At 34.8% G+C, this 21,797-nt stretch overlaps 1 protein-coding gene across 3 annotated transcripts in view; it reads right to left on the bottom strand.

The window, feature by feature from the left end:
• The window catches only part of LOC101896084 (dual specificity protein phosphatase 13), a 45,717-nt gene that overhangs the window by 13,106 nt on the left and 10,814 nt on the right, over window positions 1–21,797 (bottom strand). For 2 of the 3 annotated variants that reach the window (XM_011295565.3, XM_005186759.4), the window contains exon 2: window positions 3,735–3,794. The exons of the other annotated variant lie outside the window; for it this stretch is intronic. In XM_011295565.3, coding sequence (XP_011293867.1) covers window positions 3,735–3,794 — 60 coding nt within the window. The remainder of the gene's footprint in view (window positions 1–3,734; window positions 3,795–21,797) is intronic. 3 annotated transcript variants of the gene reach the window in all.

Below are 21,797 nucleotides of genomic sequence, written 5' to 3'. Positions count from 1 at the left end.
ATGTCTAAAAATTGGTACTTGTGGGTCATATTTGGTTCTAATGTTTCCATTATCCTAAGATGGAGAGTATTAAAAGTTCGATCCGACCGAACATAATGTTTTTTACTTGTTTTAAAGTAGAGTGTTCTTTGGCTGTGTCGCACGTAATGCCGTCGAGCTAAAACCAAATGCTACCTTTTTGTGAAGAAAAATCCGTCCGATAACGTAACGGCTACTCCTCGCTCATATTCGAAGAAAAATTACCCAATTATGCCTCTTAACCAAAATCAGCATTACTGGCTTTTCAATGTAAACGTTAGATAACGGACCCTATAAAAAAGTCCCACTTTTCTCATAAAATATGCCTATACAGGTTTGGTCATATTATCCACACACTAAACTATCTGTGACACAGCACAGGTCATTTTTAATCCTTGAGGGCCCAGTCTACCCTTAAAGTATTACAGATTGGATGCTGAAGTTATTAAGGGTTCTTTTACAGTCACTATATATAGGGTGAGATAAAAAAACTGCAACAAAGTCAAACGCCGTATTTTTTAGCATCAAATTTTAGAATAAGTTTAGATTTGTTCGAATTGGTCATCTTTGGCAGGAATTATGACCTTCAAACGGTCAATAAAACCGTGACACGCTGCCCGAATTTTGCTCTGCGCTATTTTGGCCCATTCCCGGCGAAGCGCTTACTTGAGGTGATCGACACTTTGGTATTTTTTATGTGCCAACCTTGCTTTCCAAAATACTCCAGACATAATAGTTCAACGGATTGGTATCCGGAGATTTTGGTGGCCATTGTGTGCTGGAAATGAAGCGAGGAACCTCATTTTGTAACCATTCTTGGGTGGCGCGTGCAGAGTGCGATGGTGCTGAGTCCTGTTGGAATATCCATGGTCTGCGACCAAAATGTTTGCGTGCCAAATGCTTTAATACAACCTCCAGAATATTTTCGCGATAATATTCGGCATTTATTCGTATGCCACGGTCGTTTAATACGAGGGAAGAGCGACCATCGGCTGTTATGACGGCCCACACCATCACCACGGCCGGCGCTTGAGTTCTGGTGGCCAATCGAAGGTGCACATTTTCAGCAGAACTCTTTGGCATGTAAGCACGATAATTTAGTTTGTTTACAAACTGCTGGACAACGAATATTTTCTCATCGGGTAAAACCAAATTCGGCAGTTCACCATTTTCGGCCAAGCGAAGCAACTCTTTTGCTCTTTTGAGCTTTGATTTTCATTCTGTTGCGGTGTAAGTTCTTGCACTTGTTGGAATTTCAATGGCTTTACCCTTAGCCCATTTTTCAATATTTGCCGAATGAAATATTGCGATATGTTCAGCTCATGAGGCATTTTTCGGGCACTGCGACGCTGGTTTCGATCAAGTGGCTTCTTTACTTTTCGAACCATTTCTGCTGATGTTGCTGTTTTCTTCCCTTCCGTCCACTTCCTTGACGTCGGGCTACGTGATCAGTATCACGGCAAAGAGCATGGTACGAGATATATTCACATTTAAATTCTGGAGTGCCCAACGAAAGCCACTTGTGGTTTTCCAGCCAAATATAAAGAAATCACACTGTCACCCTTGAATTCCATAACGAATAATTTTTTTCTGGAAAATTCTCACCAATGTAAACAATATAATGAGCTGTCACTGGAATAATTTTAACAGCTGTCGGACGAATGGCTTAGAAATTACAGCAGTCTGAAAATTTTTGCAGTTTTCTCATCTCACCCTGTATTTTCTTGATCAGCTTAAAAGAGTTGTTTCAAATTTCGTATTTAGAGTTTGTAATGGGAACGGCATTCTATGACAGAAAACTGTCTACGTAGGTCCAGGTCTTTGTATAGCTCCGATATAACGGTACCTCCCTATATTCAGCATTTTCACCGATTTTTTTTCAAGTTTCGTATTGAATATTGTAATGGCTTATGACAAAGGTTGGCTATGCAGGTCCACGCCTTCGTTTAGACCCCAATATAACGGTCATATTCGGTATTTTTGAGATTTAAACAGAATTTTTAACGGATTTAATTATACCCTACACCACAACGTGGTCAGGGTATTATGTATTTGTGCATTTGTTTGTAACAGGCAAAAGGAAACGAGATAGACCCATAGTTCCTTTTGATGATCTGCATAGAATAACATTCTGAGTCGATTTATGCATGTCCGTCTGTCCGTCTGTCCATGTATTTTTGTAAACAAAGTACAGTTCGCATTTATTGCCCTATCCAGATTAAATTTTGCACAAATTATTTGTTTAGCCCAAGGACGAACCCTATTGAAATTGGAGATAATCGGTCAAAATTTAGATATAGCTCCCATATATATCTTCGTCCGATTTGCCTTTTAGTGTGCACCAAACGTGTAATATCAGTCCGAATAGTATGGAATTTTGCACATAAAACCATATTGGATCTGAAAATAAGTATGCCAAATTTGATCGAAATCGGTTCAGATATAGCTATAGCTCCCATATATATTGTTCATCCGATTTGTTATTTTTGTCCTCCGCAGCCGTAATATGCACTCTGCAACAACAATATTTGGGGAAATATAACAAATGCAGCTCAGAAATACATTTGCTAAATTTTATCGAGATCGGTTCAGATTTGGATATAGCTCCCATCTATAAATTCTTCCGATTTACCTTTTATTGTACACCAAAAGTTTAATAATTGCCCAAATTGGATGAAATTTGGCACTTACGACCGAATTCAGTCTAGAAGCTAGTATGTCGATTTTAGTGAAGATCGGTTCAGATATAGCTATAGCTCCCATATACCCACAGCCCTAATATGCACTCCGTAACAACGATATTCTAGGAAATATATCAAATACAGCTCAGAAATATCTTTGCCAAATTTTATCGAGATCGGTTCCGATTTGGATATAGCTCCCATATATATCTTTATCCGATTTCAAATTAATTGTGCACCAAATGGGTAATACAAGTCCGAATTTAAAAGATACAAATGCTTCGGCATATTTAGCCCTTTGAACTTTAAATTATAATTATAATCATAGCGTGTATGATTGAGTTCTCCCATAAAAACTTCTAATTGCGCAGCTCTACTAAATTAGCAAAGTGGTGTAGGGTATCATAAAGACGGCCCTGACCGACTTTAAGACTTTCTTTACTGTTTTTTTTTTTTTAATTTCCAAATTCTTGTGTATTTTCTCATTTCAGTTTTTTTTTAATAAATTTATTCCTTTTTATCTTCATTTTCAATTCATTGTCTAGAATATATTTTCGGGTTAATATATTATACCTTAAAATTATTGTTATTGCATTAAACCAATTAGCCTATTTCAAGAAAAATAAAAGAAGCATTACAAGAACAAGAATGGCAATCAATTAACATATGACGGGCACTTAGACAACGTGACAAGGGCGACAGACAACGTTGCAGCAACAAAAAACGATGAAAACATTTTCTTTTTTTTCATCGCCTAAAAGTTGGCTTGTGTTATTTTTAACATTGTAAGCCTAATAATATACCACATTTTGTTAAAAAAAAACCACATGACATTCACAAGGTTAGACGAAAACAATGAACATTATTTCTAAGAATTATGACAGAATAGAAGAGAATTTTAAAAGAGGGAAGCAACAAAACATGAGCGACTTTACAATACAAGCACGTGTTCACGTGCACGTTTTTATTTGCAGCTAGCGTACGACTTTTTTTAGCTAAGGAACGACCAACAAACAACAAAAACATATAGCCAACCTGATAGTACAGAGTACTGTATCTGTCACTGATTGGAGTGTAAGATCTTTGATAGGGAAGCTGTAAAAAAAAATAAACAGAATAAAATGAAATAAATGGAAATTAAATAAATAATTGAAAGAGAACTTAAATTATGTTTAAAATAAATTTAAATAAATAAATTTTAATTCTAAAATATTTAAACGTAAGAAGATTATTTTTTTTTTGTAATAAATTATCACAATTTTAATTGAATAATAAATAATTCAAGGAAATTGTAAATATATAAAATAAACATGAAACTGTGACACAAACAAAAAATAATGACAAGGAAAATCCAGTAAATTATGAAAGAAGAGCTGAAAACAGAATACACCTGTATTGGCATTTTGAATGTTTAGAACGTAAAGTAACCCAAATAGTGGGGACAAGTTTCCATTTTTCCACATTTTTTTTTTTAGTTTTTCGGATTAAGATTTCTTTGGATCCGTTGATTTTTGGTATATAGTGTCTTCTGCAATATTACAGATAATAATACGATGATTATTTTGGTAGGAAATGTTAACCCTCAAGCGAGTCACCAAAGGGGTCCTTTTTCCAATTTTGACTGAAAAGGGGATCATAGCTAGTCAAAATATTCCACAAAATTATTTGTCATAAAATTCAATAAAATTCAAAAGTATAAGTCTTACTTAAACACCAGAAATTTATACACGAGTATATTAAAAAAAAACATGCAAAAATCTCCAACAAAACATCATTTTAGAAGGATAACGTCAAAGACGAAAATATTCTTCATCAAATTTCAATATGAGTTATAAAAGAAAATAGATCGACATTTCCATTGTATATGCACAGAATATTTGCATCAATGTTGCCCAAAAAAGGCTCGAACATACAGGGTGAGATAAAAAAAACGGAAAAAAATTCAAACGCCATAAATTTTACATTTTTTAAATTCTATTGAATGAAAGCAAACAAGTAAAACAACAGTAAGTTTGGCCGGACCGAACTTTGAATACCCTCCACCATTTGGAACGAATGTAGACATTCTCAAAAATAAAATCCATTAAAAACTCAGTTAAAATCTTTTAAATACCTAATATCGGAAGTTGCCGATATATGGAGGGATATACAATATTGTGGACCTATATTGACAAATATATGTCCAGGGGTAAAGTACTCACAAAGAACTCCTTGTGTAGAATTTCAGATAATTTCGTTTAAAAATGCGGCTATAATCATCGAAATACCGAATATCGACGGGTACCGTTATATAGGGGCTATACGATATCGCAGTCCTATGTAGATAATTCTCTCCCAAGGGATAAAGTACTCACAATGAACTCCTTGTATGGAATTTCAGACAATTCCATTGAAAAATGTGGCTGAAATCATCAAAATGCCGAATATCGAGGGGTACCGTTATATTATACGATATCGTGGACCTATATACACAATTCTCTTTCAGGGAGTAAAGTGCTCACAAAGAACTCTTCGTGTAGATTTTTGGCCTATATCGAAGCGCTAGCTCGAAGTGATCGACACTTCGGTATTTCTTAGTGCCAACCTTGCTTTCCAAAATACACCAGACACAATAGTCTAACGGATTGGTATCCAGAGATTTTGGTAGCAGTTGTACTTTGGAAATGAAGCGAGGAACCTAATTTTGTAACCATTCTTGGATGGCGCGTGCTGAGTGCGATGGTGCTGAATCCTATTGGAATGTCCAAAGTCTGCGGCCAAAATGTTTGCGTGTCCAAGGCTTCAATACACCCACCAGAATATTTTCGCGATAATATTCGGCATTTATTTTGATGTCTTGGTCTATTAATACGAGCGGAGAGCGATCATCGGCTGTTATGGCGGCCCACACCATCACCATGGCCGGCCCTTGAGTTCTGGTGGCCAACCGAAGGTGCACATTTTCAGCTGACCTCTTTGGCTAGTAAACACGATCATTTTGTATGTTTACAAACTGCTGGACAACGAATGTTTTCTCATCGGAGAAAACCAAATTCGGCAGTTCACCACTTTGTAGGTCCATGTTTTCATATAGCCCCCATATAACGGTACATTATTCACCGGAATTGTTTTAAAGTTAGTATTTGAAGTTCGAAATGGATACTACACCCTGAGACAGAAAATTGTCTGTGCAAGTCTGCGTCTTCGTATAGCCCCCATATAATGGTACCTCCCGATATTCGGTATTTTTATGATTTTAGCGACATTATTCACCGGAATTGTTTCAAATTTGGTATTTGAAGTTCGTTATGAGAACTACAGTCTGTGACAGAAAATTGTCTATGCAGGTCCAGGTCTTCTTATAGGCCATATATATCAGTACCTCCCTATATTCGGTATTTTGACGATTTTAGGTACAATACCCATCGAAATTGTTTGAGATGTGGTATTTGAAGTTCGTAATAGATGCTACAGCCTGTGACAGAAAATTGCCTATGCAGGTGCAGGTCTTCGCACAGCTCCGATATAACGGTACCTCCCTATATACGATGTTTTGATGATTTCAGCAACATTATTCACTGTTTATTTCAAGTTTCGAATTTGACTATGGTAATGGCTTATGACAAATAATGCCTATGTAGGTGCACGTCGTATAGACCCCAATATAACGGCTATATTTGGTATTTTTAACATTTTAACAGAATTTTATTTTTTAAAAATTTCCAAATTCGTTCCAAATGGTGGAGGGTGATCAAAGTTCGGCCCGGCTGAACTTACTGCTTTTTAACTTGTTGGAATTTCAATGGCTTTACCCCGAGCTCATTTTTCAATATTTGCCAAATGGAATATTGCGGCCACTGCGACGCGGGTTTCGTCCACTTCCTTGACGTCGGCCTACGCTACCAGTATCACGGTAACGAGCGATGATACGAAACACAAAAGATTTATTCACATTTAAATTCTGGAGTGCTCTAAAGATAGCCACTTGTGGTTTTCCAGCCAAATATAAAGAAATCACACTATCACGCATGAGTTCCATCACGAATAACTTTTTTTCTGGAAAATTCTCACCAAAATGCTTTTGTACGCTTGTAAACAATATAAAGAACTGTCATTGGAATAATTTTAACAGCTGTCGGACGAGTGGCTTAGAATTGACAGCAGTCTGAAGTTTGTTGCAGTTTTTTCATCTCATTATGTATGTGTATATTTTGCATATATCTTTAATTGGAATCAAGAAAGGCCAATTAAAAATTTTCATATGCTAATGACCTCTAGTCCAAAATTCAACGCATAAATCCCTCCCACACAGTAATATAATATATATATACACAAACTAAATGTCTTTAGTTGTCATGCCAATAAATTTACAGGTAAATGTGTGCTAAAATATTTCTCTGCTTATTTCGTCTTCATGTTTGCACCCAAAAAACTACACACACACCTTGGTGGGATGTTCATAAAAAATGACCAAAACGCTTGCGATGACCTTCACATTGTTTACTTTTTTTTCAAGTTATTTTCAAATTTTCGAAAATTTGCTGTTCACAAGACAACATACACACATACCATGCATACATGTACACAAAAACACGCAATAACACCTTTTTATGTGTACCAAAAAAAAAATTAGTCCACCCACAACTACAATAGGTCGTCTTAATGGGTTAAAAAAATGTCCCACCTTTGTCAATTTAAAATTAAATATTCTTTCACGTTGCTGTGAATGGATGACATTTGGCAATGATTTCGACGATGAAAAAATCTCAAAATAATATATAAATGAGGGGGGATTATGCTTGCCATTTTATTTCATTTTAGAATTTATAGCCAACATTTCGCTGTATTTTCTTTCAGCATTTTATTTTCAATTTTTGTTAATTTATAATTAGCTTTTCATAAAAAAATATTTTTTTTTCTTTTTAAAACAACAACTATTTGCTTTGCTGTTTTGGGGGGAATGGGTAGGTGGTAGAGGCATTGAAAATTGATTTCATTGTTTATTTTGGTTTAGATCACAAGACATAAACAAAAAATTAAAATTTTGAAAATTTTCCTTTTAATTTGCCAAATTTTTCACAAAATCAAATGTTTATGAGGCAAAGTGTATGAGTGTTTGTGAACTTGTGTTTGTTTGTTTAGGTAGTATTAAAGAAATGAGTCATCCCAGGTGATTAAACATAAATATGTTGGCATGTAGCGTATATACATATATGTGTCGCAGAAAATGTAATAAACAGACAGTTTGTCTGTGGGTGTTTTCGTTTATTTTTATATTTTTGGATATATTTCCTGTAGAGATAGATATAAAGAGGCACTTTGTGTTCCCATCCATGGAAATAGGTCCCACTTTTGGTATAGTCGCCATTTAACCCGATATTTTGTATTCAAAAGATTTCGTCACATCTGCATTCCAATTTTTGTTGAAATTTTGGTATTTTGAGTTCTAAGGTTACGAAAAGTCCTAAAATGGTACTTATCTTCTGAAATGGTACCATTTGGTATGATGTGAACGGATATGGCTAAAAATTTACAATTTAGAATGAGCATTAAGGTCAGAAGTTAAGTTTGATGTATGAAAGTGGTTTTTAAAATCTGTACTAAGTGTGCAAGTACAAAATAGTACAAAATTTGGAACATTTTGGTTTAGGGTGAACGGATAAAGCTAGACTTTTGTATGGCAATCCCTGTTGGTGGTAGGTTTGTGATAAAGATGTGATTTTGGAAATTGGTACTACAAGTGCACAAAAAGTAATAAACAGTTCTATACTTGGTACAATTTGGTATTGAATGAAGATAAAGGGCTTGAAATCTGAAATTTGGTACATATTTTTGTATTAGAGACGCTGTTCATGAGTAGCCTGGATATATGAAGGTGGTTACGTAAATGTGTATTATAATTGTACGAAAAGTCCTGAATGGTACTATATATAGGGTTATGGGATGAAGATAATTTGCTTGAAATGTGAAAAAAAAAATTGAAAATTTTCCTTTTCATTTGCCAAACTTTTCACAAAATCCAATTTGGTATTCATCTGTACATATGGATATGTTACGAAAATGTGTACGAAAAGTACTGAATGGCACTTGTCCGAAAAGTACTAAATGGTACTAAATTGGTTATTGGGTGAAGAGATAGAAATATAATCCTAAATTTGATATTTAGATAAATGTACAATAGTTGTTCGAAAAGGGATATTGGGGTATTGGTTGAGGGGCTCAAATTTGAAATTGAGGGCTCTCTTGGCATCTGGGATTGAGATATGGAGGTGGTTTCGGCAATGTGTACTATAATTGTGCGAAAGTACTAGGTGGTACAAAATTGGTTGGTATTGGTTGAAGGGATAGAGATAAAATTCAGAAAATTGATATTTAGCTCTCTGTTGGTGTCTGGAATTGAGATATGGAAATTGTTTTAAAAAATTTACTATAATCGTACGAAAAGTATTAAATTTGATATTGAGATCTCTGTTGGTTTCAGAAAATGAGATATAAAGGTGGTTTCGGATATACGTATAGTTGCACGAACTACATTTAGTATTGAAGGAAGGGATAGAGCTGGAGTCTCGAAATTTGATAGTGAGGCCTCTATTGGTACCTGGAATTGGAATTAGGCGGGGCCGTGGAAATGCGTCCTATACTTGAACAAAAAGTATTAAATGGTACTATAATTGATATTGGCTGAAGGAGGGACAGAGCTGAAACCGTGAAATTTTTTACTGCGATAACTATTGGTGTCGAGGTTTGAGATAAGGAACGGTTCTGCAAATGAGTACTAGAATTATACGAAAAGTACTAAATGAAATTCTAAAATTTGATACAGATGCCATTGTTGGTGTTTGTGGTCAAGATATGGAGATGGTTTTGGAACCGTATACTATAATTGTTCGAAAATTACTAAGTGGTACTACATTGGGTATTGGGTGAAGGGACAGAATTGGAATCCTGAAAATTGGTATAACGGTCTCTGTTTGTATCCGGAATTGAGATATGCAGATAGTTAATAGTTAATAATTGTACGAAAAGTACTGAATGGTACTATATTTGGTATTGGGTGTAGAAGTGGTGATAAAATTTTTTGAAATTTGATATTTAGATAAATTTTGGCATCTGGGATTGAGATAGGGTGGTGATTTTGGAAATAAGTACAAAAAGTATTACCAACCTCAAATACCAAATTTGAAATAGTTCCGGTAAGTAATGTCGTAAAATCATCAAAGTACCTAATATCGGGAGGTACCGTTATATGGGGGCTATACAAAGGCGTGGACCTGCACAGACAATTTTCTGTCTTGGGCTGAAGTATTACGAACTTCAAATATCAAATTTGAAATAATTCCGGTGAATAACGTCGATAAAGTCATCAAAATATCGAATATAGGGAGGTCCTGCAGACCAAACACACATCCGAATAAAATTTTATGTCCTCAACTTACTGGCTTGTACGTGTTGAAATATAAACAATTGCAATGGTACACAGATTTTATGAAAGAATGAATATCTGTATACACGTATGCATATATGTAGGTATGTTAAGTATTTCGTTTTCCCATTGTATAATTCAATTGCTTATAACAAATATTTTTCACTCGCCGAATTATGAATGCAAAATGTATTTATATATTTTAAATTTATTGTCTCTGACAAAAGCAACGTAAATCATTTGTTTTGATGACTCACAGATGTGAAAAGTAATGGGCATGCAAATGAACGTGATATAACTAAAGAGTGTTTTCGAAATCAAACGAAATATGCCGCCAGATGAGCGATCAGAAAAAAATAACATTGTCAGTTGTGACAAGGCATCGCCAATAGAAATATACACCAAGCTGATTGAAAATCATTTTGGAATTTGAGAAGAAGACTATCCTCTGATAGGTGGACATTACAAAAATCATTTAAGAAATCGAAATGACTTTCCATAGAAAGCTATTTTTCAGTATCTCCAGTCAGAACCTACGGATGCCAAAATTCGCATATAGGTGGACAACCTTATTTTGTCTATGGAATTTCATTTTTGATCTTTTTTCGATTTTCCCCTATTTCCTCGATTTAATGTAATTTTTTTAATTTAATTTAATAATTCAATACCCCTTCCCGTTTCGTGCCAGATGTTCATGAAAACCGTTTTAAAATTATTTACGAAAACAAATTACATTTTAAATTGTCATGACATTTATGACAACTACTTGGCTTTTGCGCCATTAAATCGATGCCGTTAACCATTAAAAATATTGTCTTTCTTTTGCCTTCTAAGGTCTCTGCAGTTCAACAAGGCCACCCATAGACACTCAAGGCACCCCTCCCCTCCCTTCTTTATATTTTACGCCAAAATACCTCATTACAGGTGCTTCCGAAGAATTCGAAATTTGTTTTATCGTTTAAATTAATTGTTGACATGCGCCTCGCTTATATCAATGTCAGGAAATTGTTTATTTTTTTATTTGCCCAAATTATAGAATTAATGCAAATGGGGTAGCAGAGGGCAGGAAATATGAAAATTATAAATTTGATAGTTTTCAAGGATGTTTTGGCATGGGGACAAAAATAGAAAACAATTTTATGAAAATATTCATTTAAATAAGTTTGCATGTGACGAAGATTGGCAAATTGAATTGAAAATTATTTACAAAAATATCAATGATTGATTGGCCAATTTCAAAAGCAAAAATGAACAGACTTTCAAGTTTTAATACCAAAAAGTCTTAAAAAACTAATTTTGAAGAAGGAGGATGCAGAGGATATACAATGGACCCACATTAAATTTTCTGTCCACTACTATTTCAACGTGTCCATAGCTAAACCATAGAAACCAACAGTGACCTTAATATCAAAATTTAGAATTTTAATTTTATACCCTCGCCCAATACCATATTTAGAAATATTTATTACGCATGCAATTAGTACTATTTAGTACAAGATAAGTACCATTTAGTACCATTTGAAAAAAACAACACCAGATTCGAAGAAAATACCTACAGAGACCTCAATATCAAATTTTGGAATTCCAGCTCTATCCCATCACCCAGTACCAAATTTAGTAGTATTTAGTACTTTTCGTACGTTAATAGTACGTAATTCTAAAAAAAACATTCTTCTCTCAACTACAGACACCAATAGTGATATCCATATCAAATTTCAGTATTCCAGCTCTATCACCTCAACCCAGGCCAAATTAAGTGCCATTTAGTACTTTTCGTACAATTTTCATACACACTTCCTAATCGTAGATACCAAAAGAATCCTATATATGAAATTTGAGGATTCCAACCCTACCCTTTTACCCAAATACCAAATTTAGTATCATCTCATACTTTCCGAACAGTTACTGTACGTATTTCCAAAAACATTTCAATATCCCAACTGCAGCCCAATACTTTTTACTTTTCGTACAATTATAGTACACAATTCCGAAATCACCTCCAAATCTCAACCTTAGATTCCAACATTTATCCAAATTTCACATTTCAGAATTTTATCTCTAACCCTTCTACAAAGACCAAATTCAGTACCATTTAGTACTTTTTGTACACTTATCACACAAACTTCCAAAACCACCTCCATTTCCCAATCGTAGATACCAAAAGAGACCTCTATATCGAATTTGAGGATTACAGCCCTATCCCTTTACCCAATACGAAATTTTGGACCCATTTAATACTTTTCGAACAATTAAGTATTTCCAAAAACACCTCAATATTCTAACTGCAGACACCAACAGAGGCATATATATCAAATTTCATAATATCAGCTCTATTCCTTGACCTAATACCAAATTTAGTACTATTTAGTACTTTTCGTACAATTATAGTACACATTTCCGAAATCTTCTTCAAATGCCGACCTTAGATACCAACAGTTATACAAATATCAATTTTATCTCTATCCTTTCAACAAAAGCCAAATTAAGTACCATTTAGTACTTTTGTACAATTATCATACACACTTCCAAAACAACATCCATATTCCAATACTACATACCAACAGAGACCTATATATCGAATTTGAGGATTCCAATCATATCCCTTCACCCAACGCTTAATTTAGTACCATATAGTACTTTTCAAAAGCCTACAATGGGAATTTCCAAACCAACCAAAAACATCAACCTCAGATAGAATTGCTTCGTTTGGCCCAAATTTGGCGAATTTGGGTTTTTCCGATGAGAAAACATTCGTTGTCCAGCAGTATGTAAACAAACAAATGATCGTGTTTACTTGCCAAAGAGGTCAGCTGAAAACGTGCACCTTCGGTTGGCCATCAGAACTCAAGCGCCGGCCATGGTGATAGTGTGGGCCGCCATAACAGCCGATGGTCGCTCTCCGCTCGTATTAATCGACCGTGGCATCAGAATAAATGCCGAATATTATCGCGAAAAAATTATGGAGGTTGTATTAAAGCCTTGGGCACGCAAACATTTTGGCCGCAGACCTTGGACATTCCAACAGGATTCAGCACCATCGCACTCAGCAGCATAAGGTTCCTCGCTTCATTTCCAGCGCCCAATTACCACCAAAATCTCCGGATACCAATTCGATGGAGTATTTTGGAAAGCAAGGTTGGCACTAAAAAACCCCAAAGTGTCGATCACCTCAAGCAAGCGCTTCACCGGGAATGTGCCAAAATACCGCAGAGTAACATTCGGGCAGCGTCTGACGGTTTCATTGGCCGTTTGAAGGCCGTAATCCGTGCCAAAGGTAACCAATTCGAACAAATCTAAACTTATTCTACAATACGATGCTATTTCCGACATTTTTTGCCTTCATTCAATAAAATTTAAAAAAAAAATATGTAAACATTATGGCGTTTGGCTTTGTTGCAGTTTTTTATCTCACCCTGTATATGTGTTCTTCTTTGTTCAATATGTATCCTTGGGTCTTCAGTATTTTTTTTTTTTTTTTTTTTTTTTTTTTTTTTGAGGCACCAAAATTAGGAGGAGGACTCCATCTAAATTTGATATCCCCAAAAACTTATGGACGGGTTTGAACCTTAATGTTCTGCAAAGAATTTTGCCTTCATACATTATTTCCACGAGCCAACTTTCTGACTGCATTCACAAGGTTTTTTGACCCCATCCACAAGGCTTCGGGTTATTCAAATTTTATTTTTTTGGAAAATATATGTAATTTTCCCATTAGCCATATAAATTACTATGTCTGTGGCCATAATATTTAACTGCGAACTTTGTTTAATTTGATAAATGGCATTCGTGTTGTACCCCACATTCGACCTTTGTTTGCAACAAGTCATGAACGAACTTACCATTTGAATTATTTCTCAACATTTGCAGCAAATCCATCCATCCCTCCGTTTATTTTGGTAGCAGAATTACACAAATGTTCCATAGAACTCTGTTGTTTCGAACTCGTACCACAAACTCTGTCCTCTGCCCCAAACTGGGTTAACAAGTTTATTCACTTATCGATGAGTTAAGTAAGAAGGTCTTAGGTAAAATGTGAACAGTTTTATCAAGTTGATGTACAACAACTAAAGGGGGAGGGTGGGCGAGGGGAGGGTCTATTTGTTGTCCATGTGATTGTTGGCTATTTATTGCATACAAATGTTGGTCAGTGGATCAACAGTTTATAGAACAAATGAATAAAAACACAAATTGAGAACGAACCAACGGAAAACGGATACCTGCAAAACTCAGGTTACTGCCTAGACCGGATCACGGCAATGGCGATGGCAATGGACTCATGTGCTACGATTACAAATAAGAAAATTTTAAATTTACATGTTTCCGATATCCCATGACTCAGCAAATAGAGAGCTATAGGTAATACCCTTTACCGAGGAGAGCTGACCTGGTGATTTTTTTCTTTTGATTCTGTTCTGTATTGGTATTTGCATTTTATGTCGTACGTTGTCGTCTTCACCGTCACCGTTTGGTGTAAATCCGAATCCGTGCCGACATTGTTGCCAATAATAACGCCAGTGTTTCAGCACGAAACTAGGATAAATTCGTAATAATATAAATGATTTCAATTACCCTGATATGTAATGCAATTTGTTGAAACATTGGATTAGATTGTGCGGTGTGGTGTGGTTTATTGCCACATTTTGTATGCGAACAAGCGAAAACTGAAAAAAATATGTGGGCAGGGAAGGGGTTGAATATTGGAAAATAAATTTGCGGCGATACCCATGTGTTCTAGATTTCAGTTTACCAAAATTACGTGATTGATTTAAATCAAAATGGGCGTCGGAAATGGGGCCTAAGGAATAAGCATTGACTTATCAGTATATATATATGTTAAATCACTTTGCGGGGCAGAGGTATTAACATAGCAAACTTCTTATAAAGCTGACAGGTGAAAAAAAATTTAAGGTGATTGGAAAATTTTTCTTGACAAAGGTTTTCCAGAGATGGCAGACCATTGAAAATTTCCCATACAATTTTGATCATTTAAGACAAATCCAAAAATTATATCACAAAAGTGATCTCTCCCGTTTCTTTCTCCCTTTCTCAGATTTCCAATTAGAGATAAAAATTGTCTCGCTTATTATCAAAATTGTATAGATTTAAAAACAAGTAAAACAAGTTAAAAAACAGTAAGTTCGGCCGGGCCGAACTTTGAATACCCTCCACCATTTGGAACGAATTTGGAAATTTTCTAAAAATTAAATCCGTTAAAAATTCTGTTAAAATCTTAAAAATACCGAATATAGCCGTTATATGGGAGTATATACGAAGACGTGGACCTACATAGGCTTTGTTTGTCATAAGCCTTTACCATGTTCAAATACGAAACTTGAAATAAACGGTGAATAATCTACCTAAAAGTATCAAAATACCGTATGTAGGGAGGTACCGTTATATCGGTGCTATACGAAACCTGGACCTGCATAGACAATTTTCTGTAACAGGCTGTAGCATCCATTACGAACTTCAAATACGACATCTCAAACATTTTCGGTGAGTACTTTAACTAAAATCGTCAAAATACCGAATATAGGGAGGTACTGATATATGGGGCCTAGGCGAAGACTTGGACCAGCATAAGTAGTAGTTTCCATCACGAGTAGTAGTAGTTTCCATCACGAACTCTAAATACATAATTTGAAACTACTCGGGTGAATAATTACGCTAAAATCATCAAAATACCGAATATTGGGAGGTACCGTTACATGGGGGCTATACGAAGACGTAGACCTGCACAGACAATTTTCTGTCCTAGGCTGTAGTATCTATTTCGAACTTCAAATGCCAATTTTGAAACAATTTCGGTGAATAATGTCGCTAAAATCATCATAATACCGAATATCGGGAGGTACCGCTATATGGAGGCTATATGAAAACGTGGACCTGCATGACCCATTTACGAGCTTAACCTGCCTACTGGCAAAATAAACTTGTGTGTAAAATTTTAGCCTTCTATCTCAATTCGTTCGACAGATAGCGTGATTACAACAGACGAACAGACATTGGGTTAAGGAATAGAGCTGATATTCTGAATTATATTATACTAGCTGGCCCGGTCCGCGTTGCCGGCCCGTAGTTTTAGTCTGTAATGCAAACTTTATATAACATAATCTTTCACAAATCTAGTTCATAAAGGTGAACAAATTTTAAATTGCGCATTAGCGCCAATCGGTAAAAATCACTATAGATCGGCGGCCCTGTACCAAAATATTTATGTTTGTTGACATTTTTCTGTAAGATGGTTCTCTACTCACAAAGTAGCCTAAATACAGCAAAATCGATTGGAAAATGTGGTCAAGGCCCTCGAAATAGAAAAGCCAAGAGGCCAAATAATGGCCAAATCAGTTGAAAAACGTGGCCAAGACCACAGTCATAGCTGGAATCAGGGATACATTCATATGAGGGTTATATCAAAACGTGGCCCAACCAACATTCTCTTGGAGGTTACAAATTCAATAGAATACAAAATTTTCTTTTCTGACCACACATTAGATGTGAAAGTGGACTTGGGGATACTCCAATGTGGGGGCTTTTCTTAAATAAATTCCTATGTGGCAATTATCTGTACGATGGTTCCCTACCCCAGGGTAGCATAAATAATCTTTTTAGCCAAATCAATTGATGAAGGTGGTCAAGACTAATATGGGCCCTACTCTGAAAATTTCAAATTTTATGCGAAGAGGTTCTCTACCCCCTTAGAAACAAAAATGCCAAAAAAATCATAAATCATAGACGGTTATATAAATATGAAATCGGGTTGTACCCTTATCCGTGAGTTATGATCGATATGAAGACCTGCAAAAGCGATTTAAGGTATCTTGAATGTTTGGGAAGGATTTCTGGAAGGATATAAATCCTTTTCTTACTAAAAGTCCGATTCGCTCTACTATTTTGCACCCTTTAAATTTGGTATTTTACTGATTGTACTCCCAAAGAATTTTGAATTTTGAGCTCTCATTGGATGGATTATTGTCTCATTGGATGGATTATTGTCACATTGAAAGAAGTATGCTTTGAAATGAGGCTTATTAGACTTTTTCGGTCATTTTTGTTTGTTTAAATGTCTGCGCATCTTCCAGCTGAAGCACGATGTAGGCCCTGAGGTTGAAAGGTAGATGTCAGTTACCATCGTATTTCTCATTTATTTCATTTTTTTTGGTGAAAAATTGTATATAGTGAAAAATTATTCTTGATTTTGTTCACAAAAAATCCACTGAATTCAATATGATAATACAAATTGAAAAAATTGACAAAAGAAGAATAACAAATTGAAAAAATCTTCAACTTGTTCGCTGATTTTTTACAGCAAATGTTTAAAGATCCCTACAAAGTTTGTCAATAGAATGTACTATTATTTTAAAATTCGATTCTATTGAATGTTTTTTTCGATTTTTTCCCGATTTGAATAATTTTGCAATGAGATCTCTTTTTCGTGATTTTTTAGCGATTTTGAAAAAGTAACTTTTACTTTAACTTTTTTTACTGTAACTTTTTCTTTTAACTTTGGTGTGATCGCGTTAAATTATTTCGATATCATCTATTCCGTTTCGCCACCACATAATTCGGTACTACACTTCCATGTAACCCGCCATCAATTTTAGTTCTCAAGAAATCAAGTCAATTTAATAAATTGGTATTAATATTCGAATTCAAAAATAAAATATACAAAACACTACAAATGTACATTAGAAAAAAGTAAGTCAAAATGGAAAAAAAAATCATGCAAAATAAAACATTACTATTGTACATTTCAAAAGTCAAAATAAAATGTTAATATATCACATTTTTACGCGATTTTTTTGGATATTATCCTTTTCGGAGAGGAGACAATTCAAAATTTGTGTGAATCGTTAAAATCAGTCCAGCGGTTCTTAAGTTATAAGCGTAGTAACTAACACAACTTTCTTTTATATATATAGATTCGGAATTTGATACAGATGCTACTGTTTATGTGCATGGTTAAGATATTGAGGTGCTTTTGGAAATACGTACAGTCATTATTTAAAAAGTACTAAATTGTACTAAATTTGATATTGGGCGAAGGGATAGTGCTGGAATCCTCAAATGGCAAAATGGTATTTAAATTGGTCTTGGTTGAGGGGTTAGAGATAAAATTCTGAAATTTGATATTTAGATAACTGCTAGTATCTGAGGTTAAGATATGGAGATTGTTCTAGAAATGTGTACAGTAATTGTTCGAAAAGTACTAAGTGGTACTTAATTTGGTATTAGATCGAGTTGAAATCCCGAAATTTGATATTGAGGTTTCTGTTTGTATCCGGAATTGATATATGGAGGTGGTTTTGGAAGTGTGTGTGATAATTGTACGAAAAGTACTAAATATTACTAAATTTAGTATTGGGTGTAGGTATAGAGCTGATATTCTGAAATTTAATACAGATGCCACTGTTGATGTCTGTAGTTAAGATATTGAGGTGTTTTTGGAATTACGAACAGTAATTGTTCGAAAAGTTCGAAAAGGAATAGGACTAGAATCCTTAAATTCGTTATATAGGTCTCTGTTGGTATCTAGGATTGAGACAGGGAGGTGGTTTTGGAAGTGACAATGATAATTGTAGGAAAAGTACCAAATGGTACTAAATTTGGTCTTGGTTGAAGGAATATAGATAAAATTCAGGAATTTGATATTTAGATTACTGATGGTATCTATGTTTGAGATTTGGCGATATTTTGAAAATATTTCATATATTTGTACTAAATGGTACAAAATTTGGTATTGGGTGAAGGGATAGGGCCGGAATCCTTAAATTTGAGATTGAGGTCTCTGCTGATGCCTGTGATTGAGATATGGTATTGAGTGAAGGGATAGATCTGAAATACTAAAACTTGATCACTGTTGGTGTCTGTGGCTGAAAGTAGGCGGAGGTTATTCCAGCAATCTTCTGCCACAGAAGACAGAACCCATTACAAAATCTTCAACCCGAATTTTAAACGATCCCTCTGAAAAATTATCAGAGCACTAAATATCGAGGAGTTCAGGAACATGGGGGGTTCTGGAAAAAATTAAACCTATATAGGCAATGACTGTCACAGGGGAGGGGAGGAGTCGAAATGAGTTTTTTTATTTTTTAATGCATTCTTTTAATATTCCAAAAATGTTCAGCATCTGCTAAGCAAATATTATCCTCCTCTTACATGTTTCATGTTAAATATGCAAAATGTTACTTAGTACCAAAAAAACAGCAATTATTTCACAATAAGCTTGTGAAAAAATATAGCTATTGCCTCTTTTGTTTTACTTCTAATTACAAACATTATTCAACATCAAAAGCCAACAGCAACAGCAAAAAAAAGGCAACAGAAATTCTACTGCTAAATAAGTACCAATGACGCGCCCACAATCATCGATTATTTGTAATTACTTGTTATTGTTTTTCGCCTATTTTTTCATGGCTTGCTGTTGCTGCTGTTGTTGTTTGTTTTTCTGTTTTTCATCAGTCATACGGCGACACTTGGAATTTCACATTTCAGCTTTTGTTTTTATTTTTGTATTTTTTTTTTTTTTTTTGCGATTTTTTCAAATTTACTGCCAGTGCAACTGACATTGACATTCACTGTCTAATTATTGGATACATGGTGGGTATGTGCAATTATTTGTGGCTGCTAGGCATGACGGCGACGGCGGCATCTCAGAAGAGAAACAAACCCTCAATAATGTAACATTTCGAATTACAACGATTTCTGTTGAGAATTTACGGAAACTTTGCAATACTAGATGCAGAATAGAATTATTGATTAAGACGTAATATGACCAAAGAACACAAACAGTGTAACATAAGCGAAACTAGCAAATCGACATATGTACACTGCTAGCAATTTAAATAGGTTCCACTGTATGTGTGCAAGTGGTCTTCTCTGTCGTGTGGGCGTTTTGTGTATTTTTTTCCTCGCATTGATGCAGTAAACTGCTGTAATCTAAAATTGTGAAATTATATAAAATCGACAACAACAACAACGAAAATGGGAAATTGTAACAATTCGGAAATATAAATAGTTCCCACCCATTTGTAGAATGCATCATGGCTTTGTTTGTTTATTACCGTTTAACAATGAAACACAACAATTTAATTGTATTAGGAAATAATTGAAAATTAATTGATATGGGGTAGGAATTGTTTTGGAATTACTGTACAACACATAAGTGCATGTATGTAGTATATAGAATAAGTGACTTTTAACGGTATGTTTACGGTTTAAAAATTACCGTGAATCAAAACGTTGGTCCAAATATGAAAACAAATGAGCAACCCAGCAAAATATCTCATTACCAACTAGTGATGCTATTAAGTACATTTTGACATCTGTAACCACTTACAAAGCAGCATACTAACCCCTTATTTTAAATCGGCATCTCATAAGAATTAAGTACTTAACAAAGTTTATACCGGTAAAGAAATGACAAAAACTTATAAGTGACAAAGCTGTAAGTACGGCCAGGCCGATCTTTGAATACCCTCCACCATTTGGAACGATTTTGGCAATTTTCAAAAACAGTAAAATCCGTTAAAAATTCTGTAAAAATCTTAAAAATACCTAATGTAGCCGTTATATTAGTCTCTATACGAACTTAGGCATAGGGAAATTTTGTTATAAACCATTACAATATTCAAATGCGAAACTTGCACAGACAATTTTCTGTCATAAGCTGTGGTACCCATCAAGAACTTCAAATACCAAATTTGAAATATTTCCGGTGAATAATGTCGCTTAAATCACCAAAATACGGAAAAAGGGAAGTACCATTATATGGGGGCTTTATCAAAACGTCGACCCACATCACTCATTTTCAATACCAAAAGTCCTGCAGACATTTTATAATTTTATTTAATTTCATCAATCTACTTTATTTCATTCGGAAGCTAGAGTGATTTCCACAGACGGACAGACATCTGTCATTGGACATAGAATTTTATGCTGATCAAGAATGGGGTCTAAAATGTATATTTCGAGGTTTTACAAACGGAATGACAAACTTAATATACCCTCCATACTATGGTGGAGGGTATAAAAATGTTAAAATTTTTTATAAGTTTAAATATTATTCGGGATGATGTCTTTCCCCGGAGGACAAAATATCGTAAATAATATATCAATAAATAAAAAAGCAGTAAGGAAAAGTCAAAAGTTGGGCGGGCCGAATATATGATACCCTATACCACTATTTGAAGTAGATCATGCCACCTACCAACATTTGGCTTTAGAGCAGTTATAATTTGGCTCCAGAGGGAACAAATAAATGGGAGGCATATCCAATTCTGAATCGATTTTCACTAAATTTGACGAAAAAATTTTTATATTTTATACCAAATAACATTGCTATAGAGTGCATGATATCACTTCGAGAAGGATTATATTAAAAAAATATATATAATTCGGAGCCGATTTCCACCAAATGAAAACCTACGCCCCGAAATTTACTTCATTTGGGCTGATATTAGTCATTATTTGCACAATAAACCTGAAATCGGATAAAGGATAAGTATTGAGCTATCCAGGTCTTAGCCGATTTCGATAAAATTTGGCAAAGGTATTTCTGAGCTTTAAAAGATATCTGGTACCAAATATCATTGTTGTTGAATGCATATTGCGAATGTGGGGGATCTAAATACCAAATCAGATGAAACATATATATGGGAGCTAAAGCTATATCTGAAACGATTTTCATTTAATTT

This window comes from Musca domestica, unplaced genomic scaffold (genome assembly GCF_030504385.1).
Source record: "Musca domestica strain aabys unplaced genomic scaffold, Musca_domestica.polishedcontigs.V.1.1 14, whole genome shotgun sequence".
Taxonomy (NCBI): domain Eukaryota; kingdom Metazoa; phylum Arthropoda; class Insecta; order Diptera; family Muscidae; genus Musca; species Musca domestica.
This window is presented reverse-complemented; position numbering and strand designations above follow the sequence as displayed.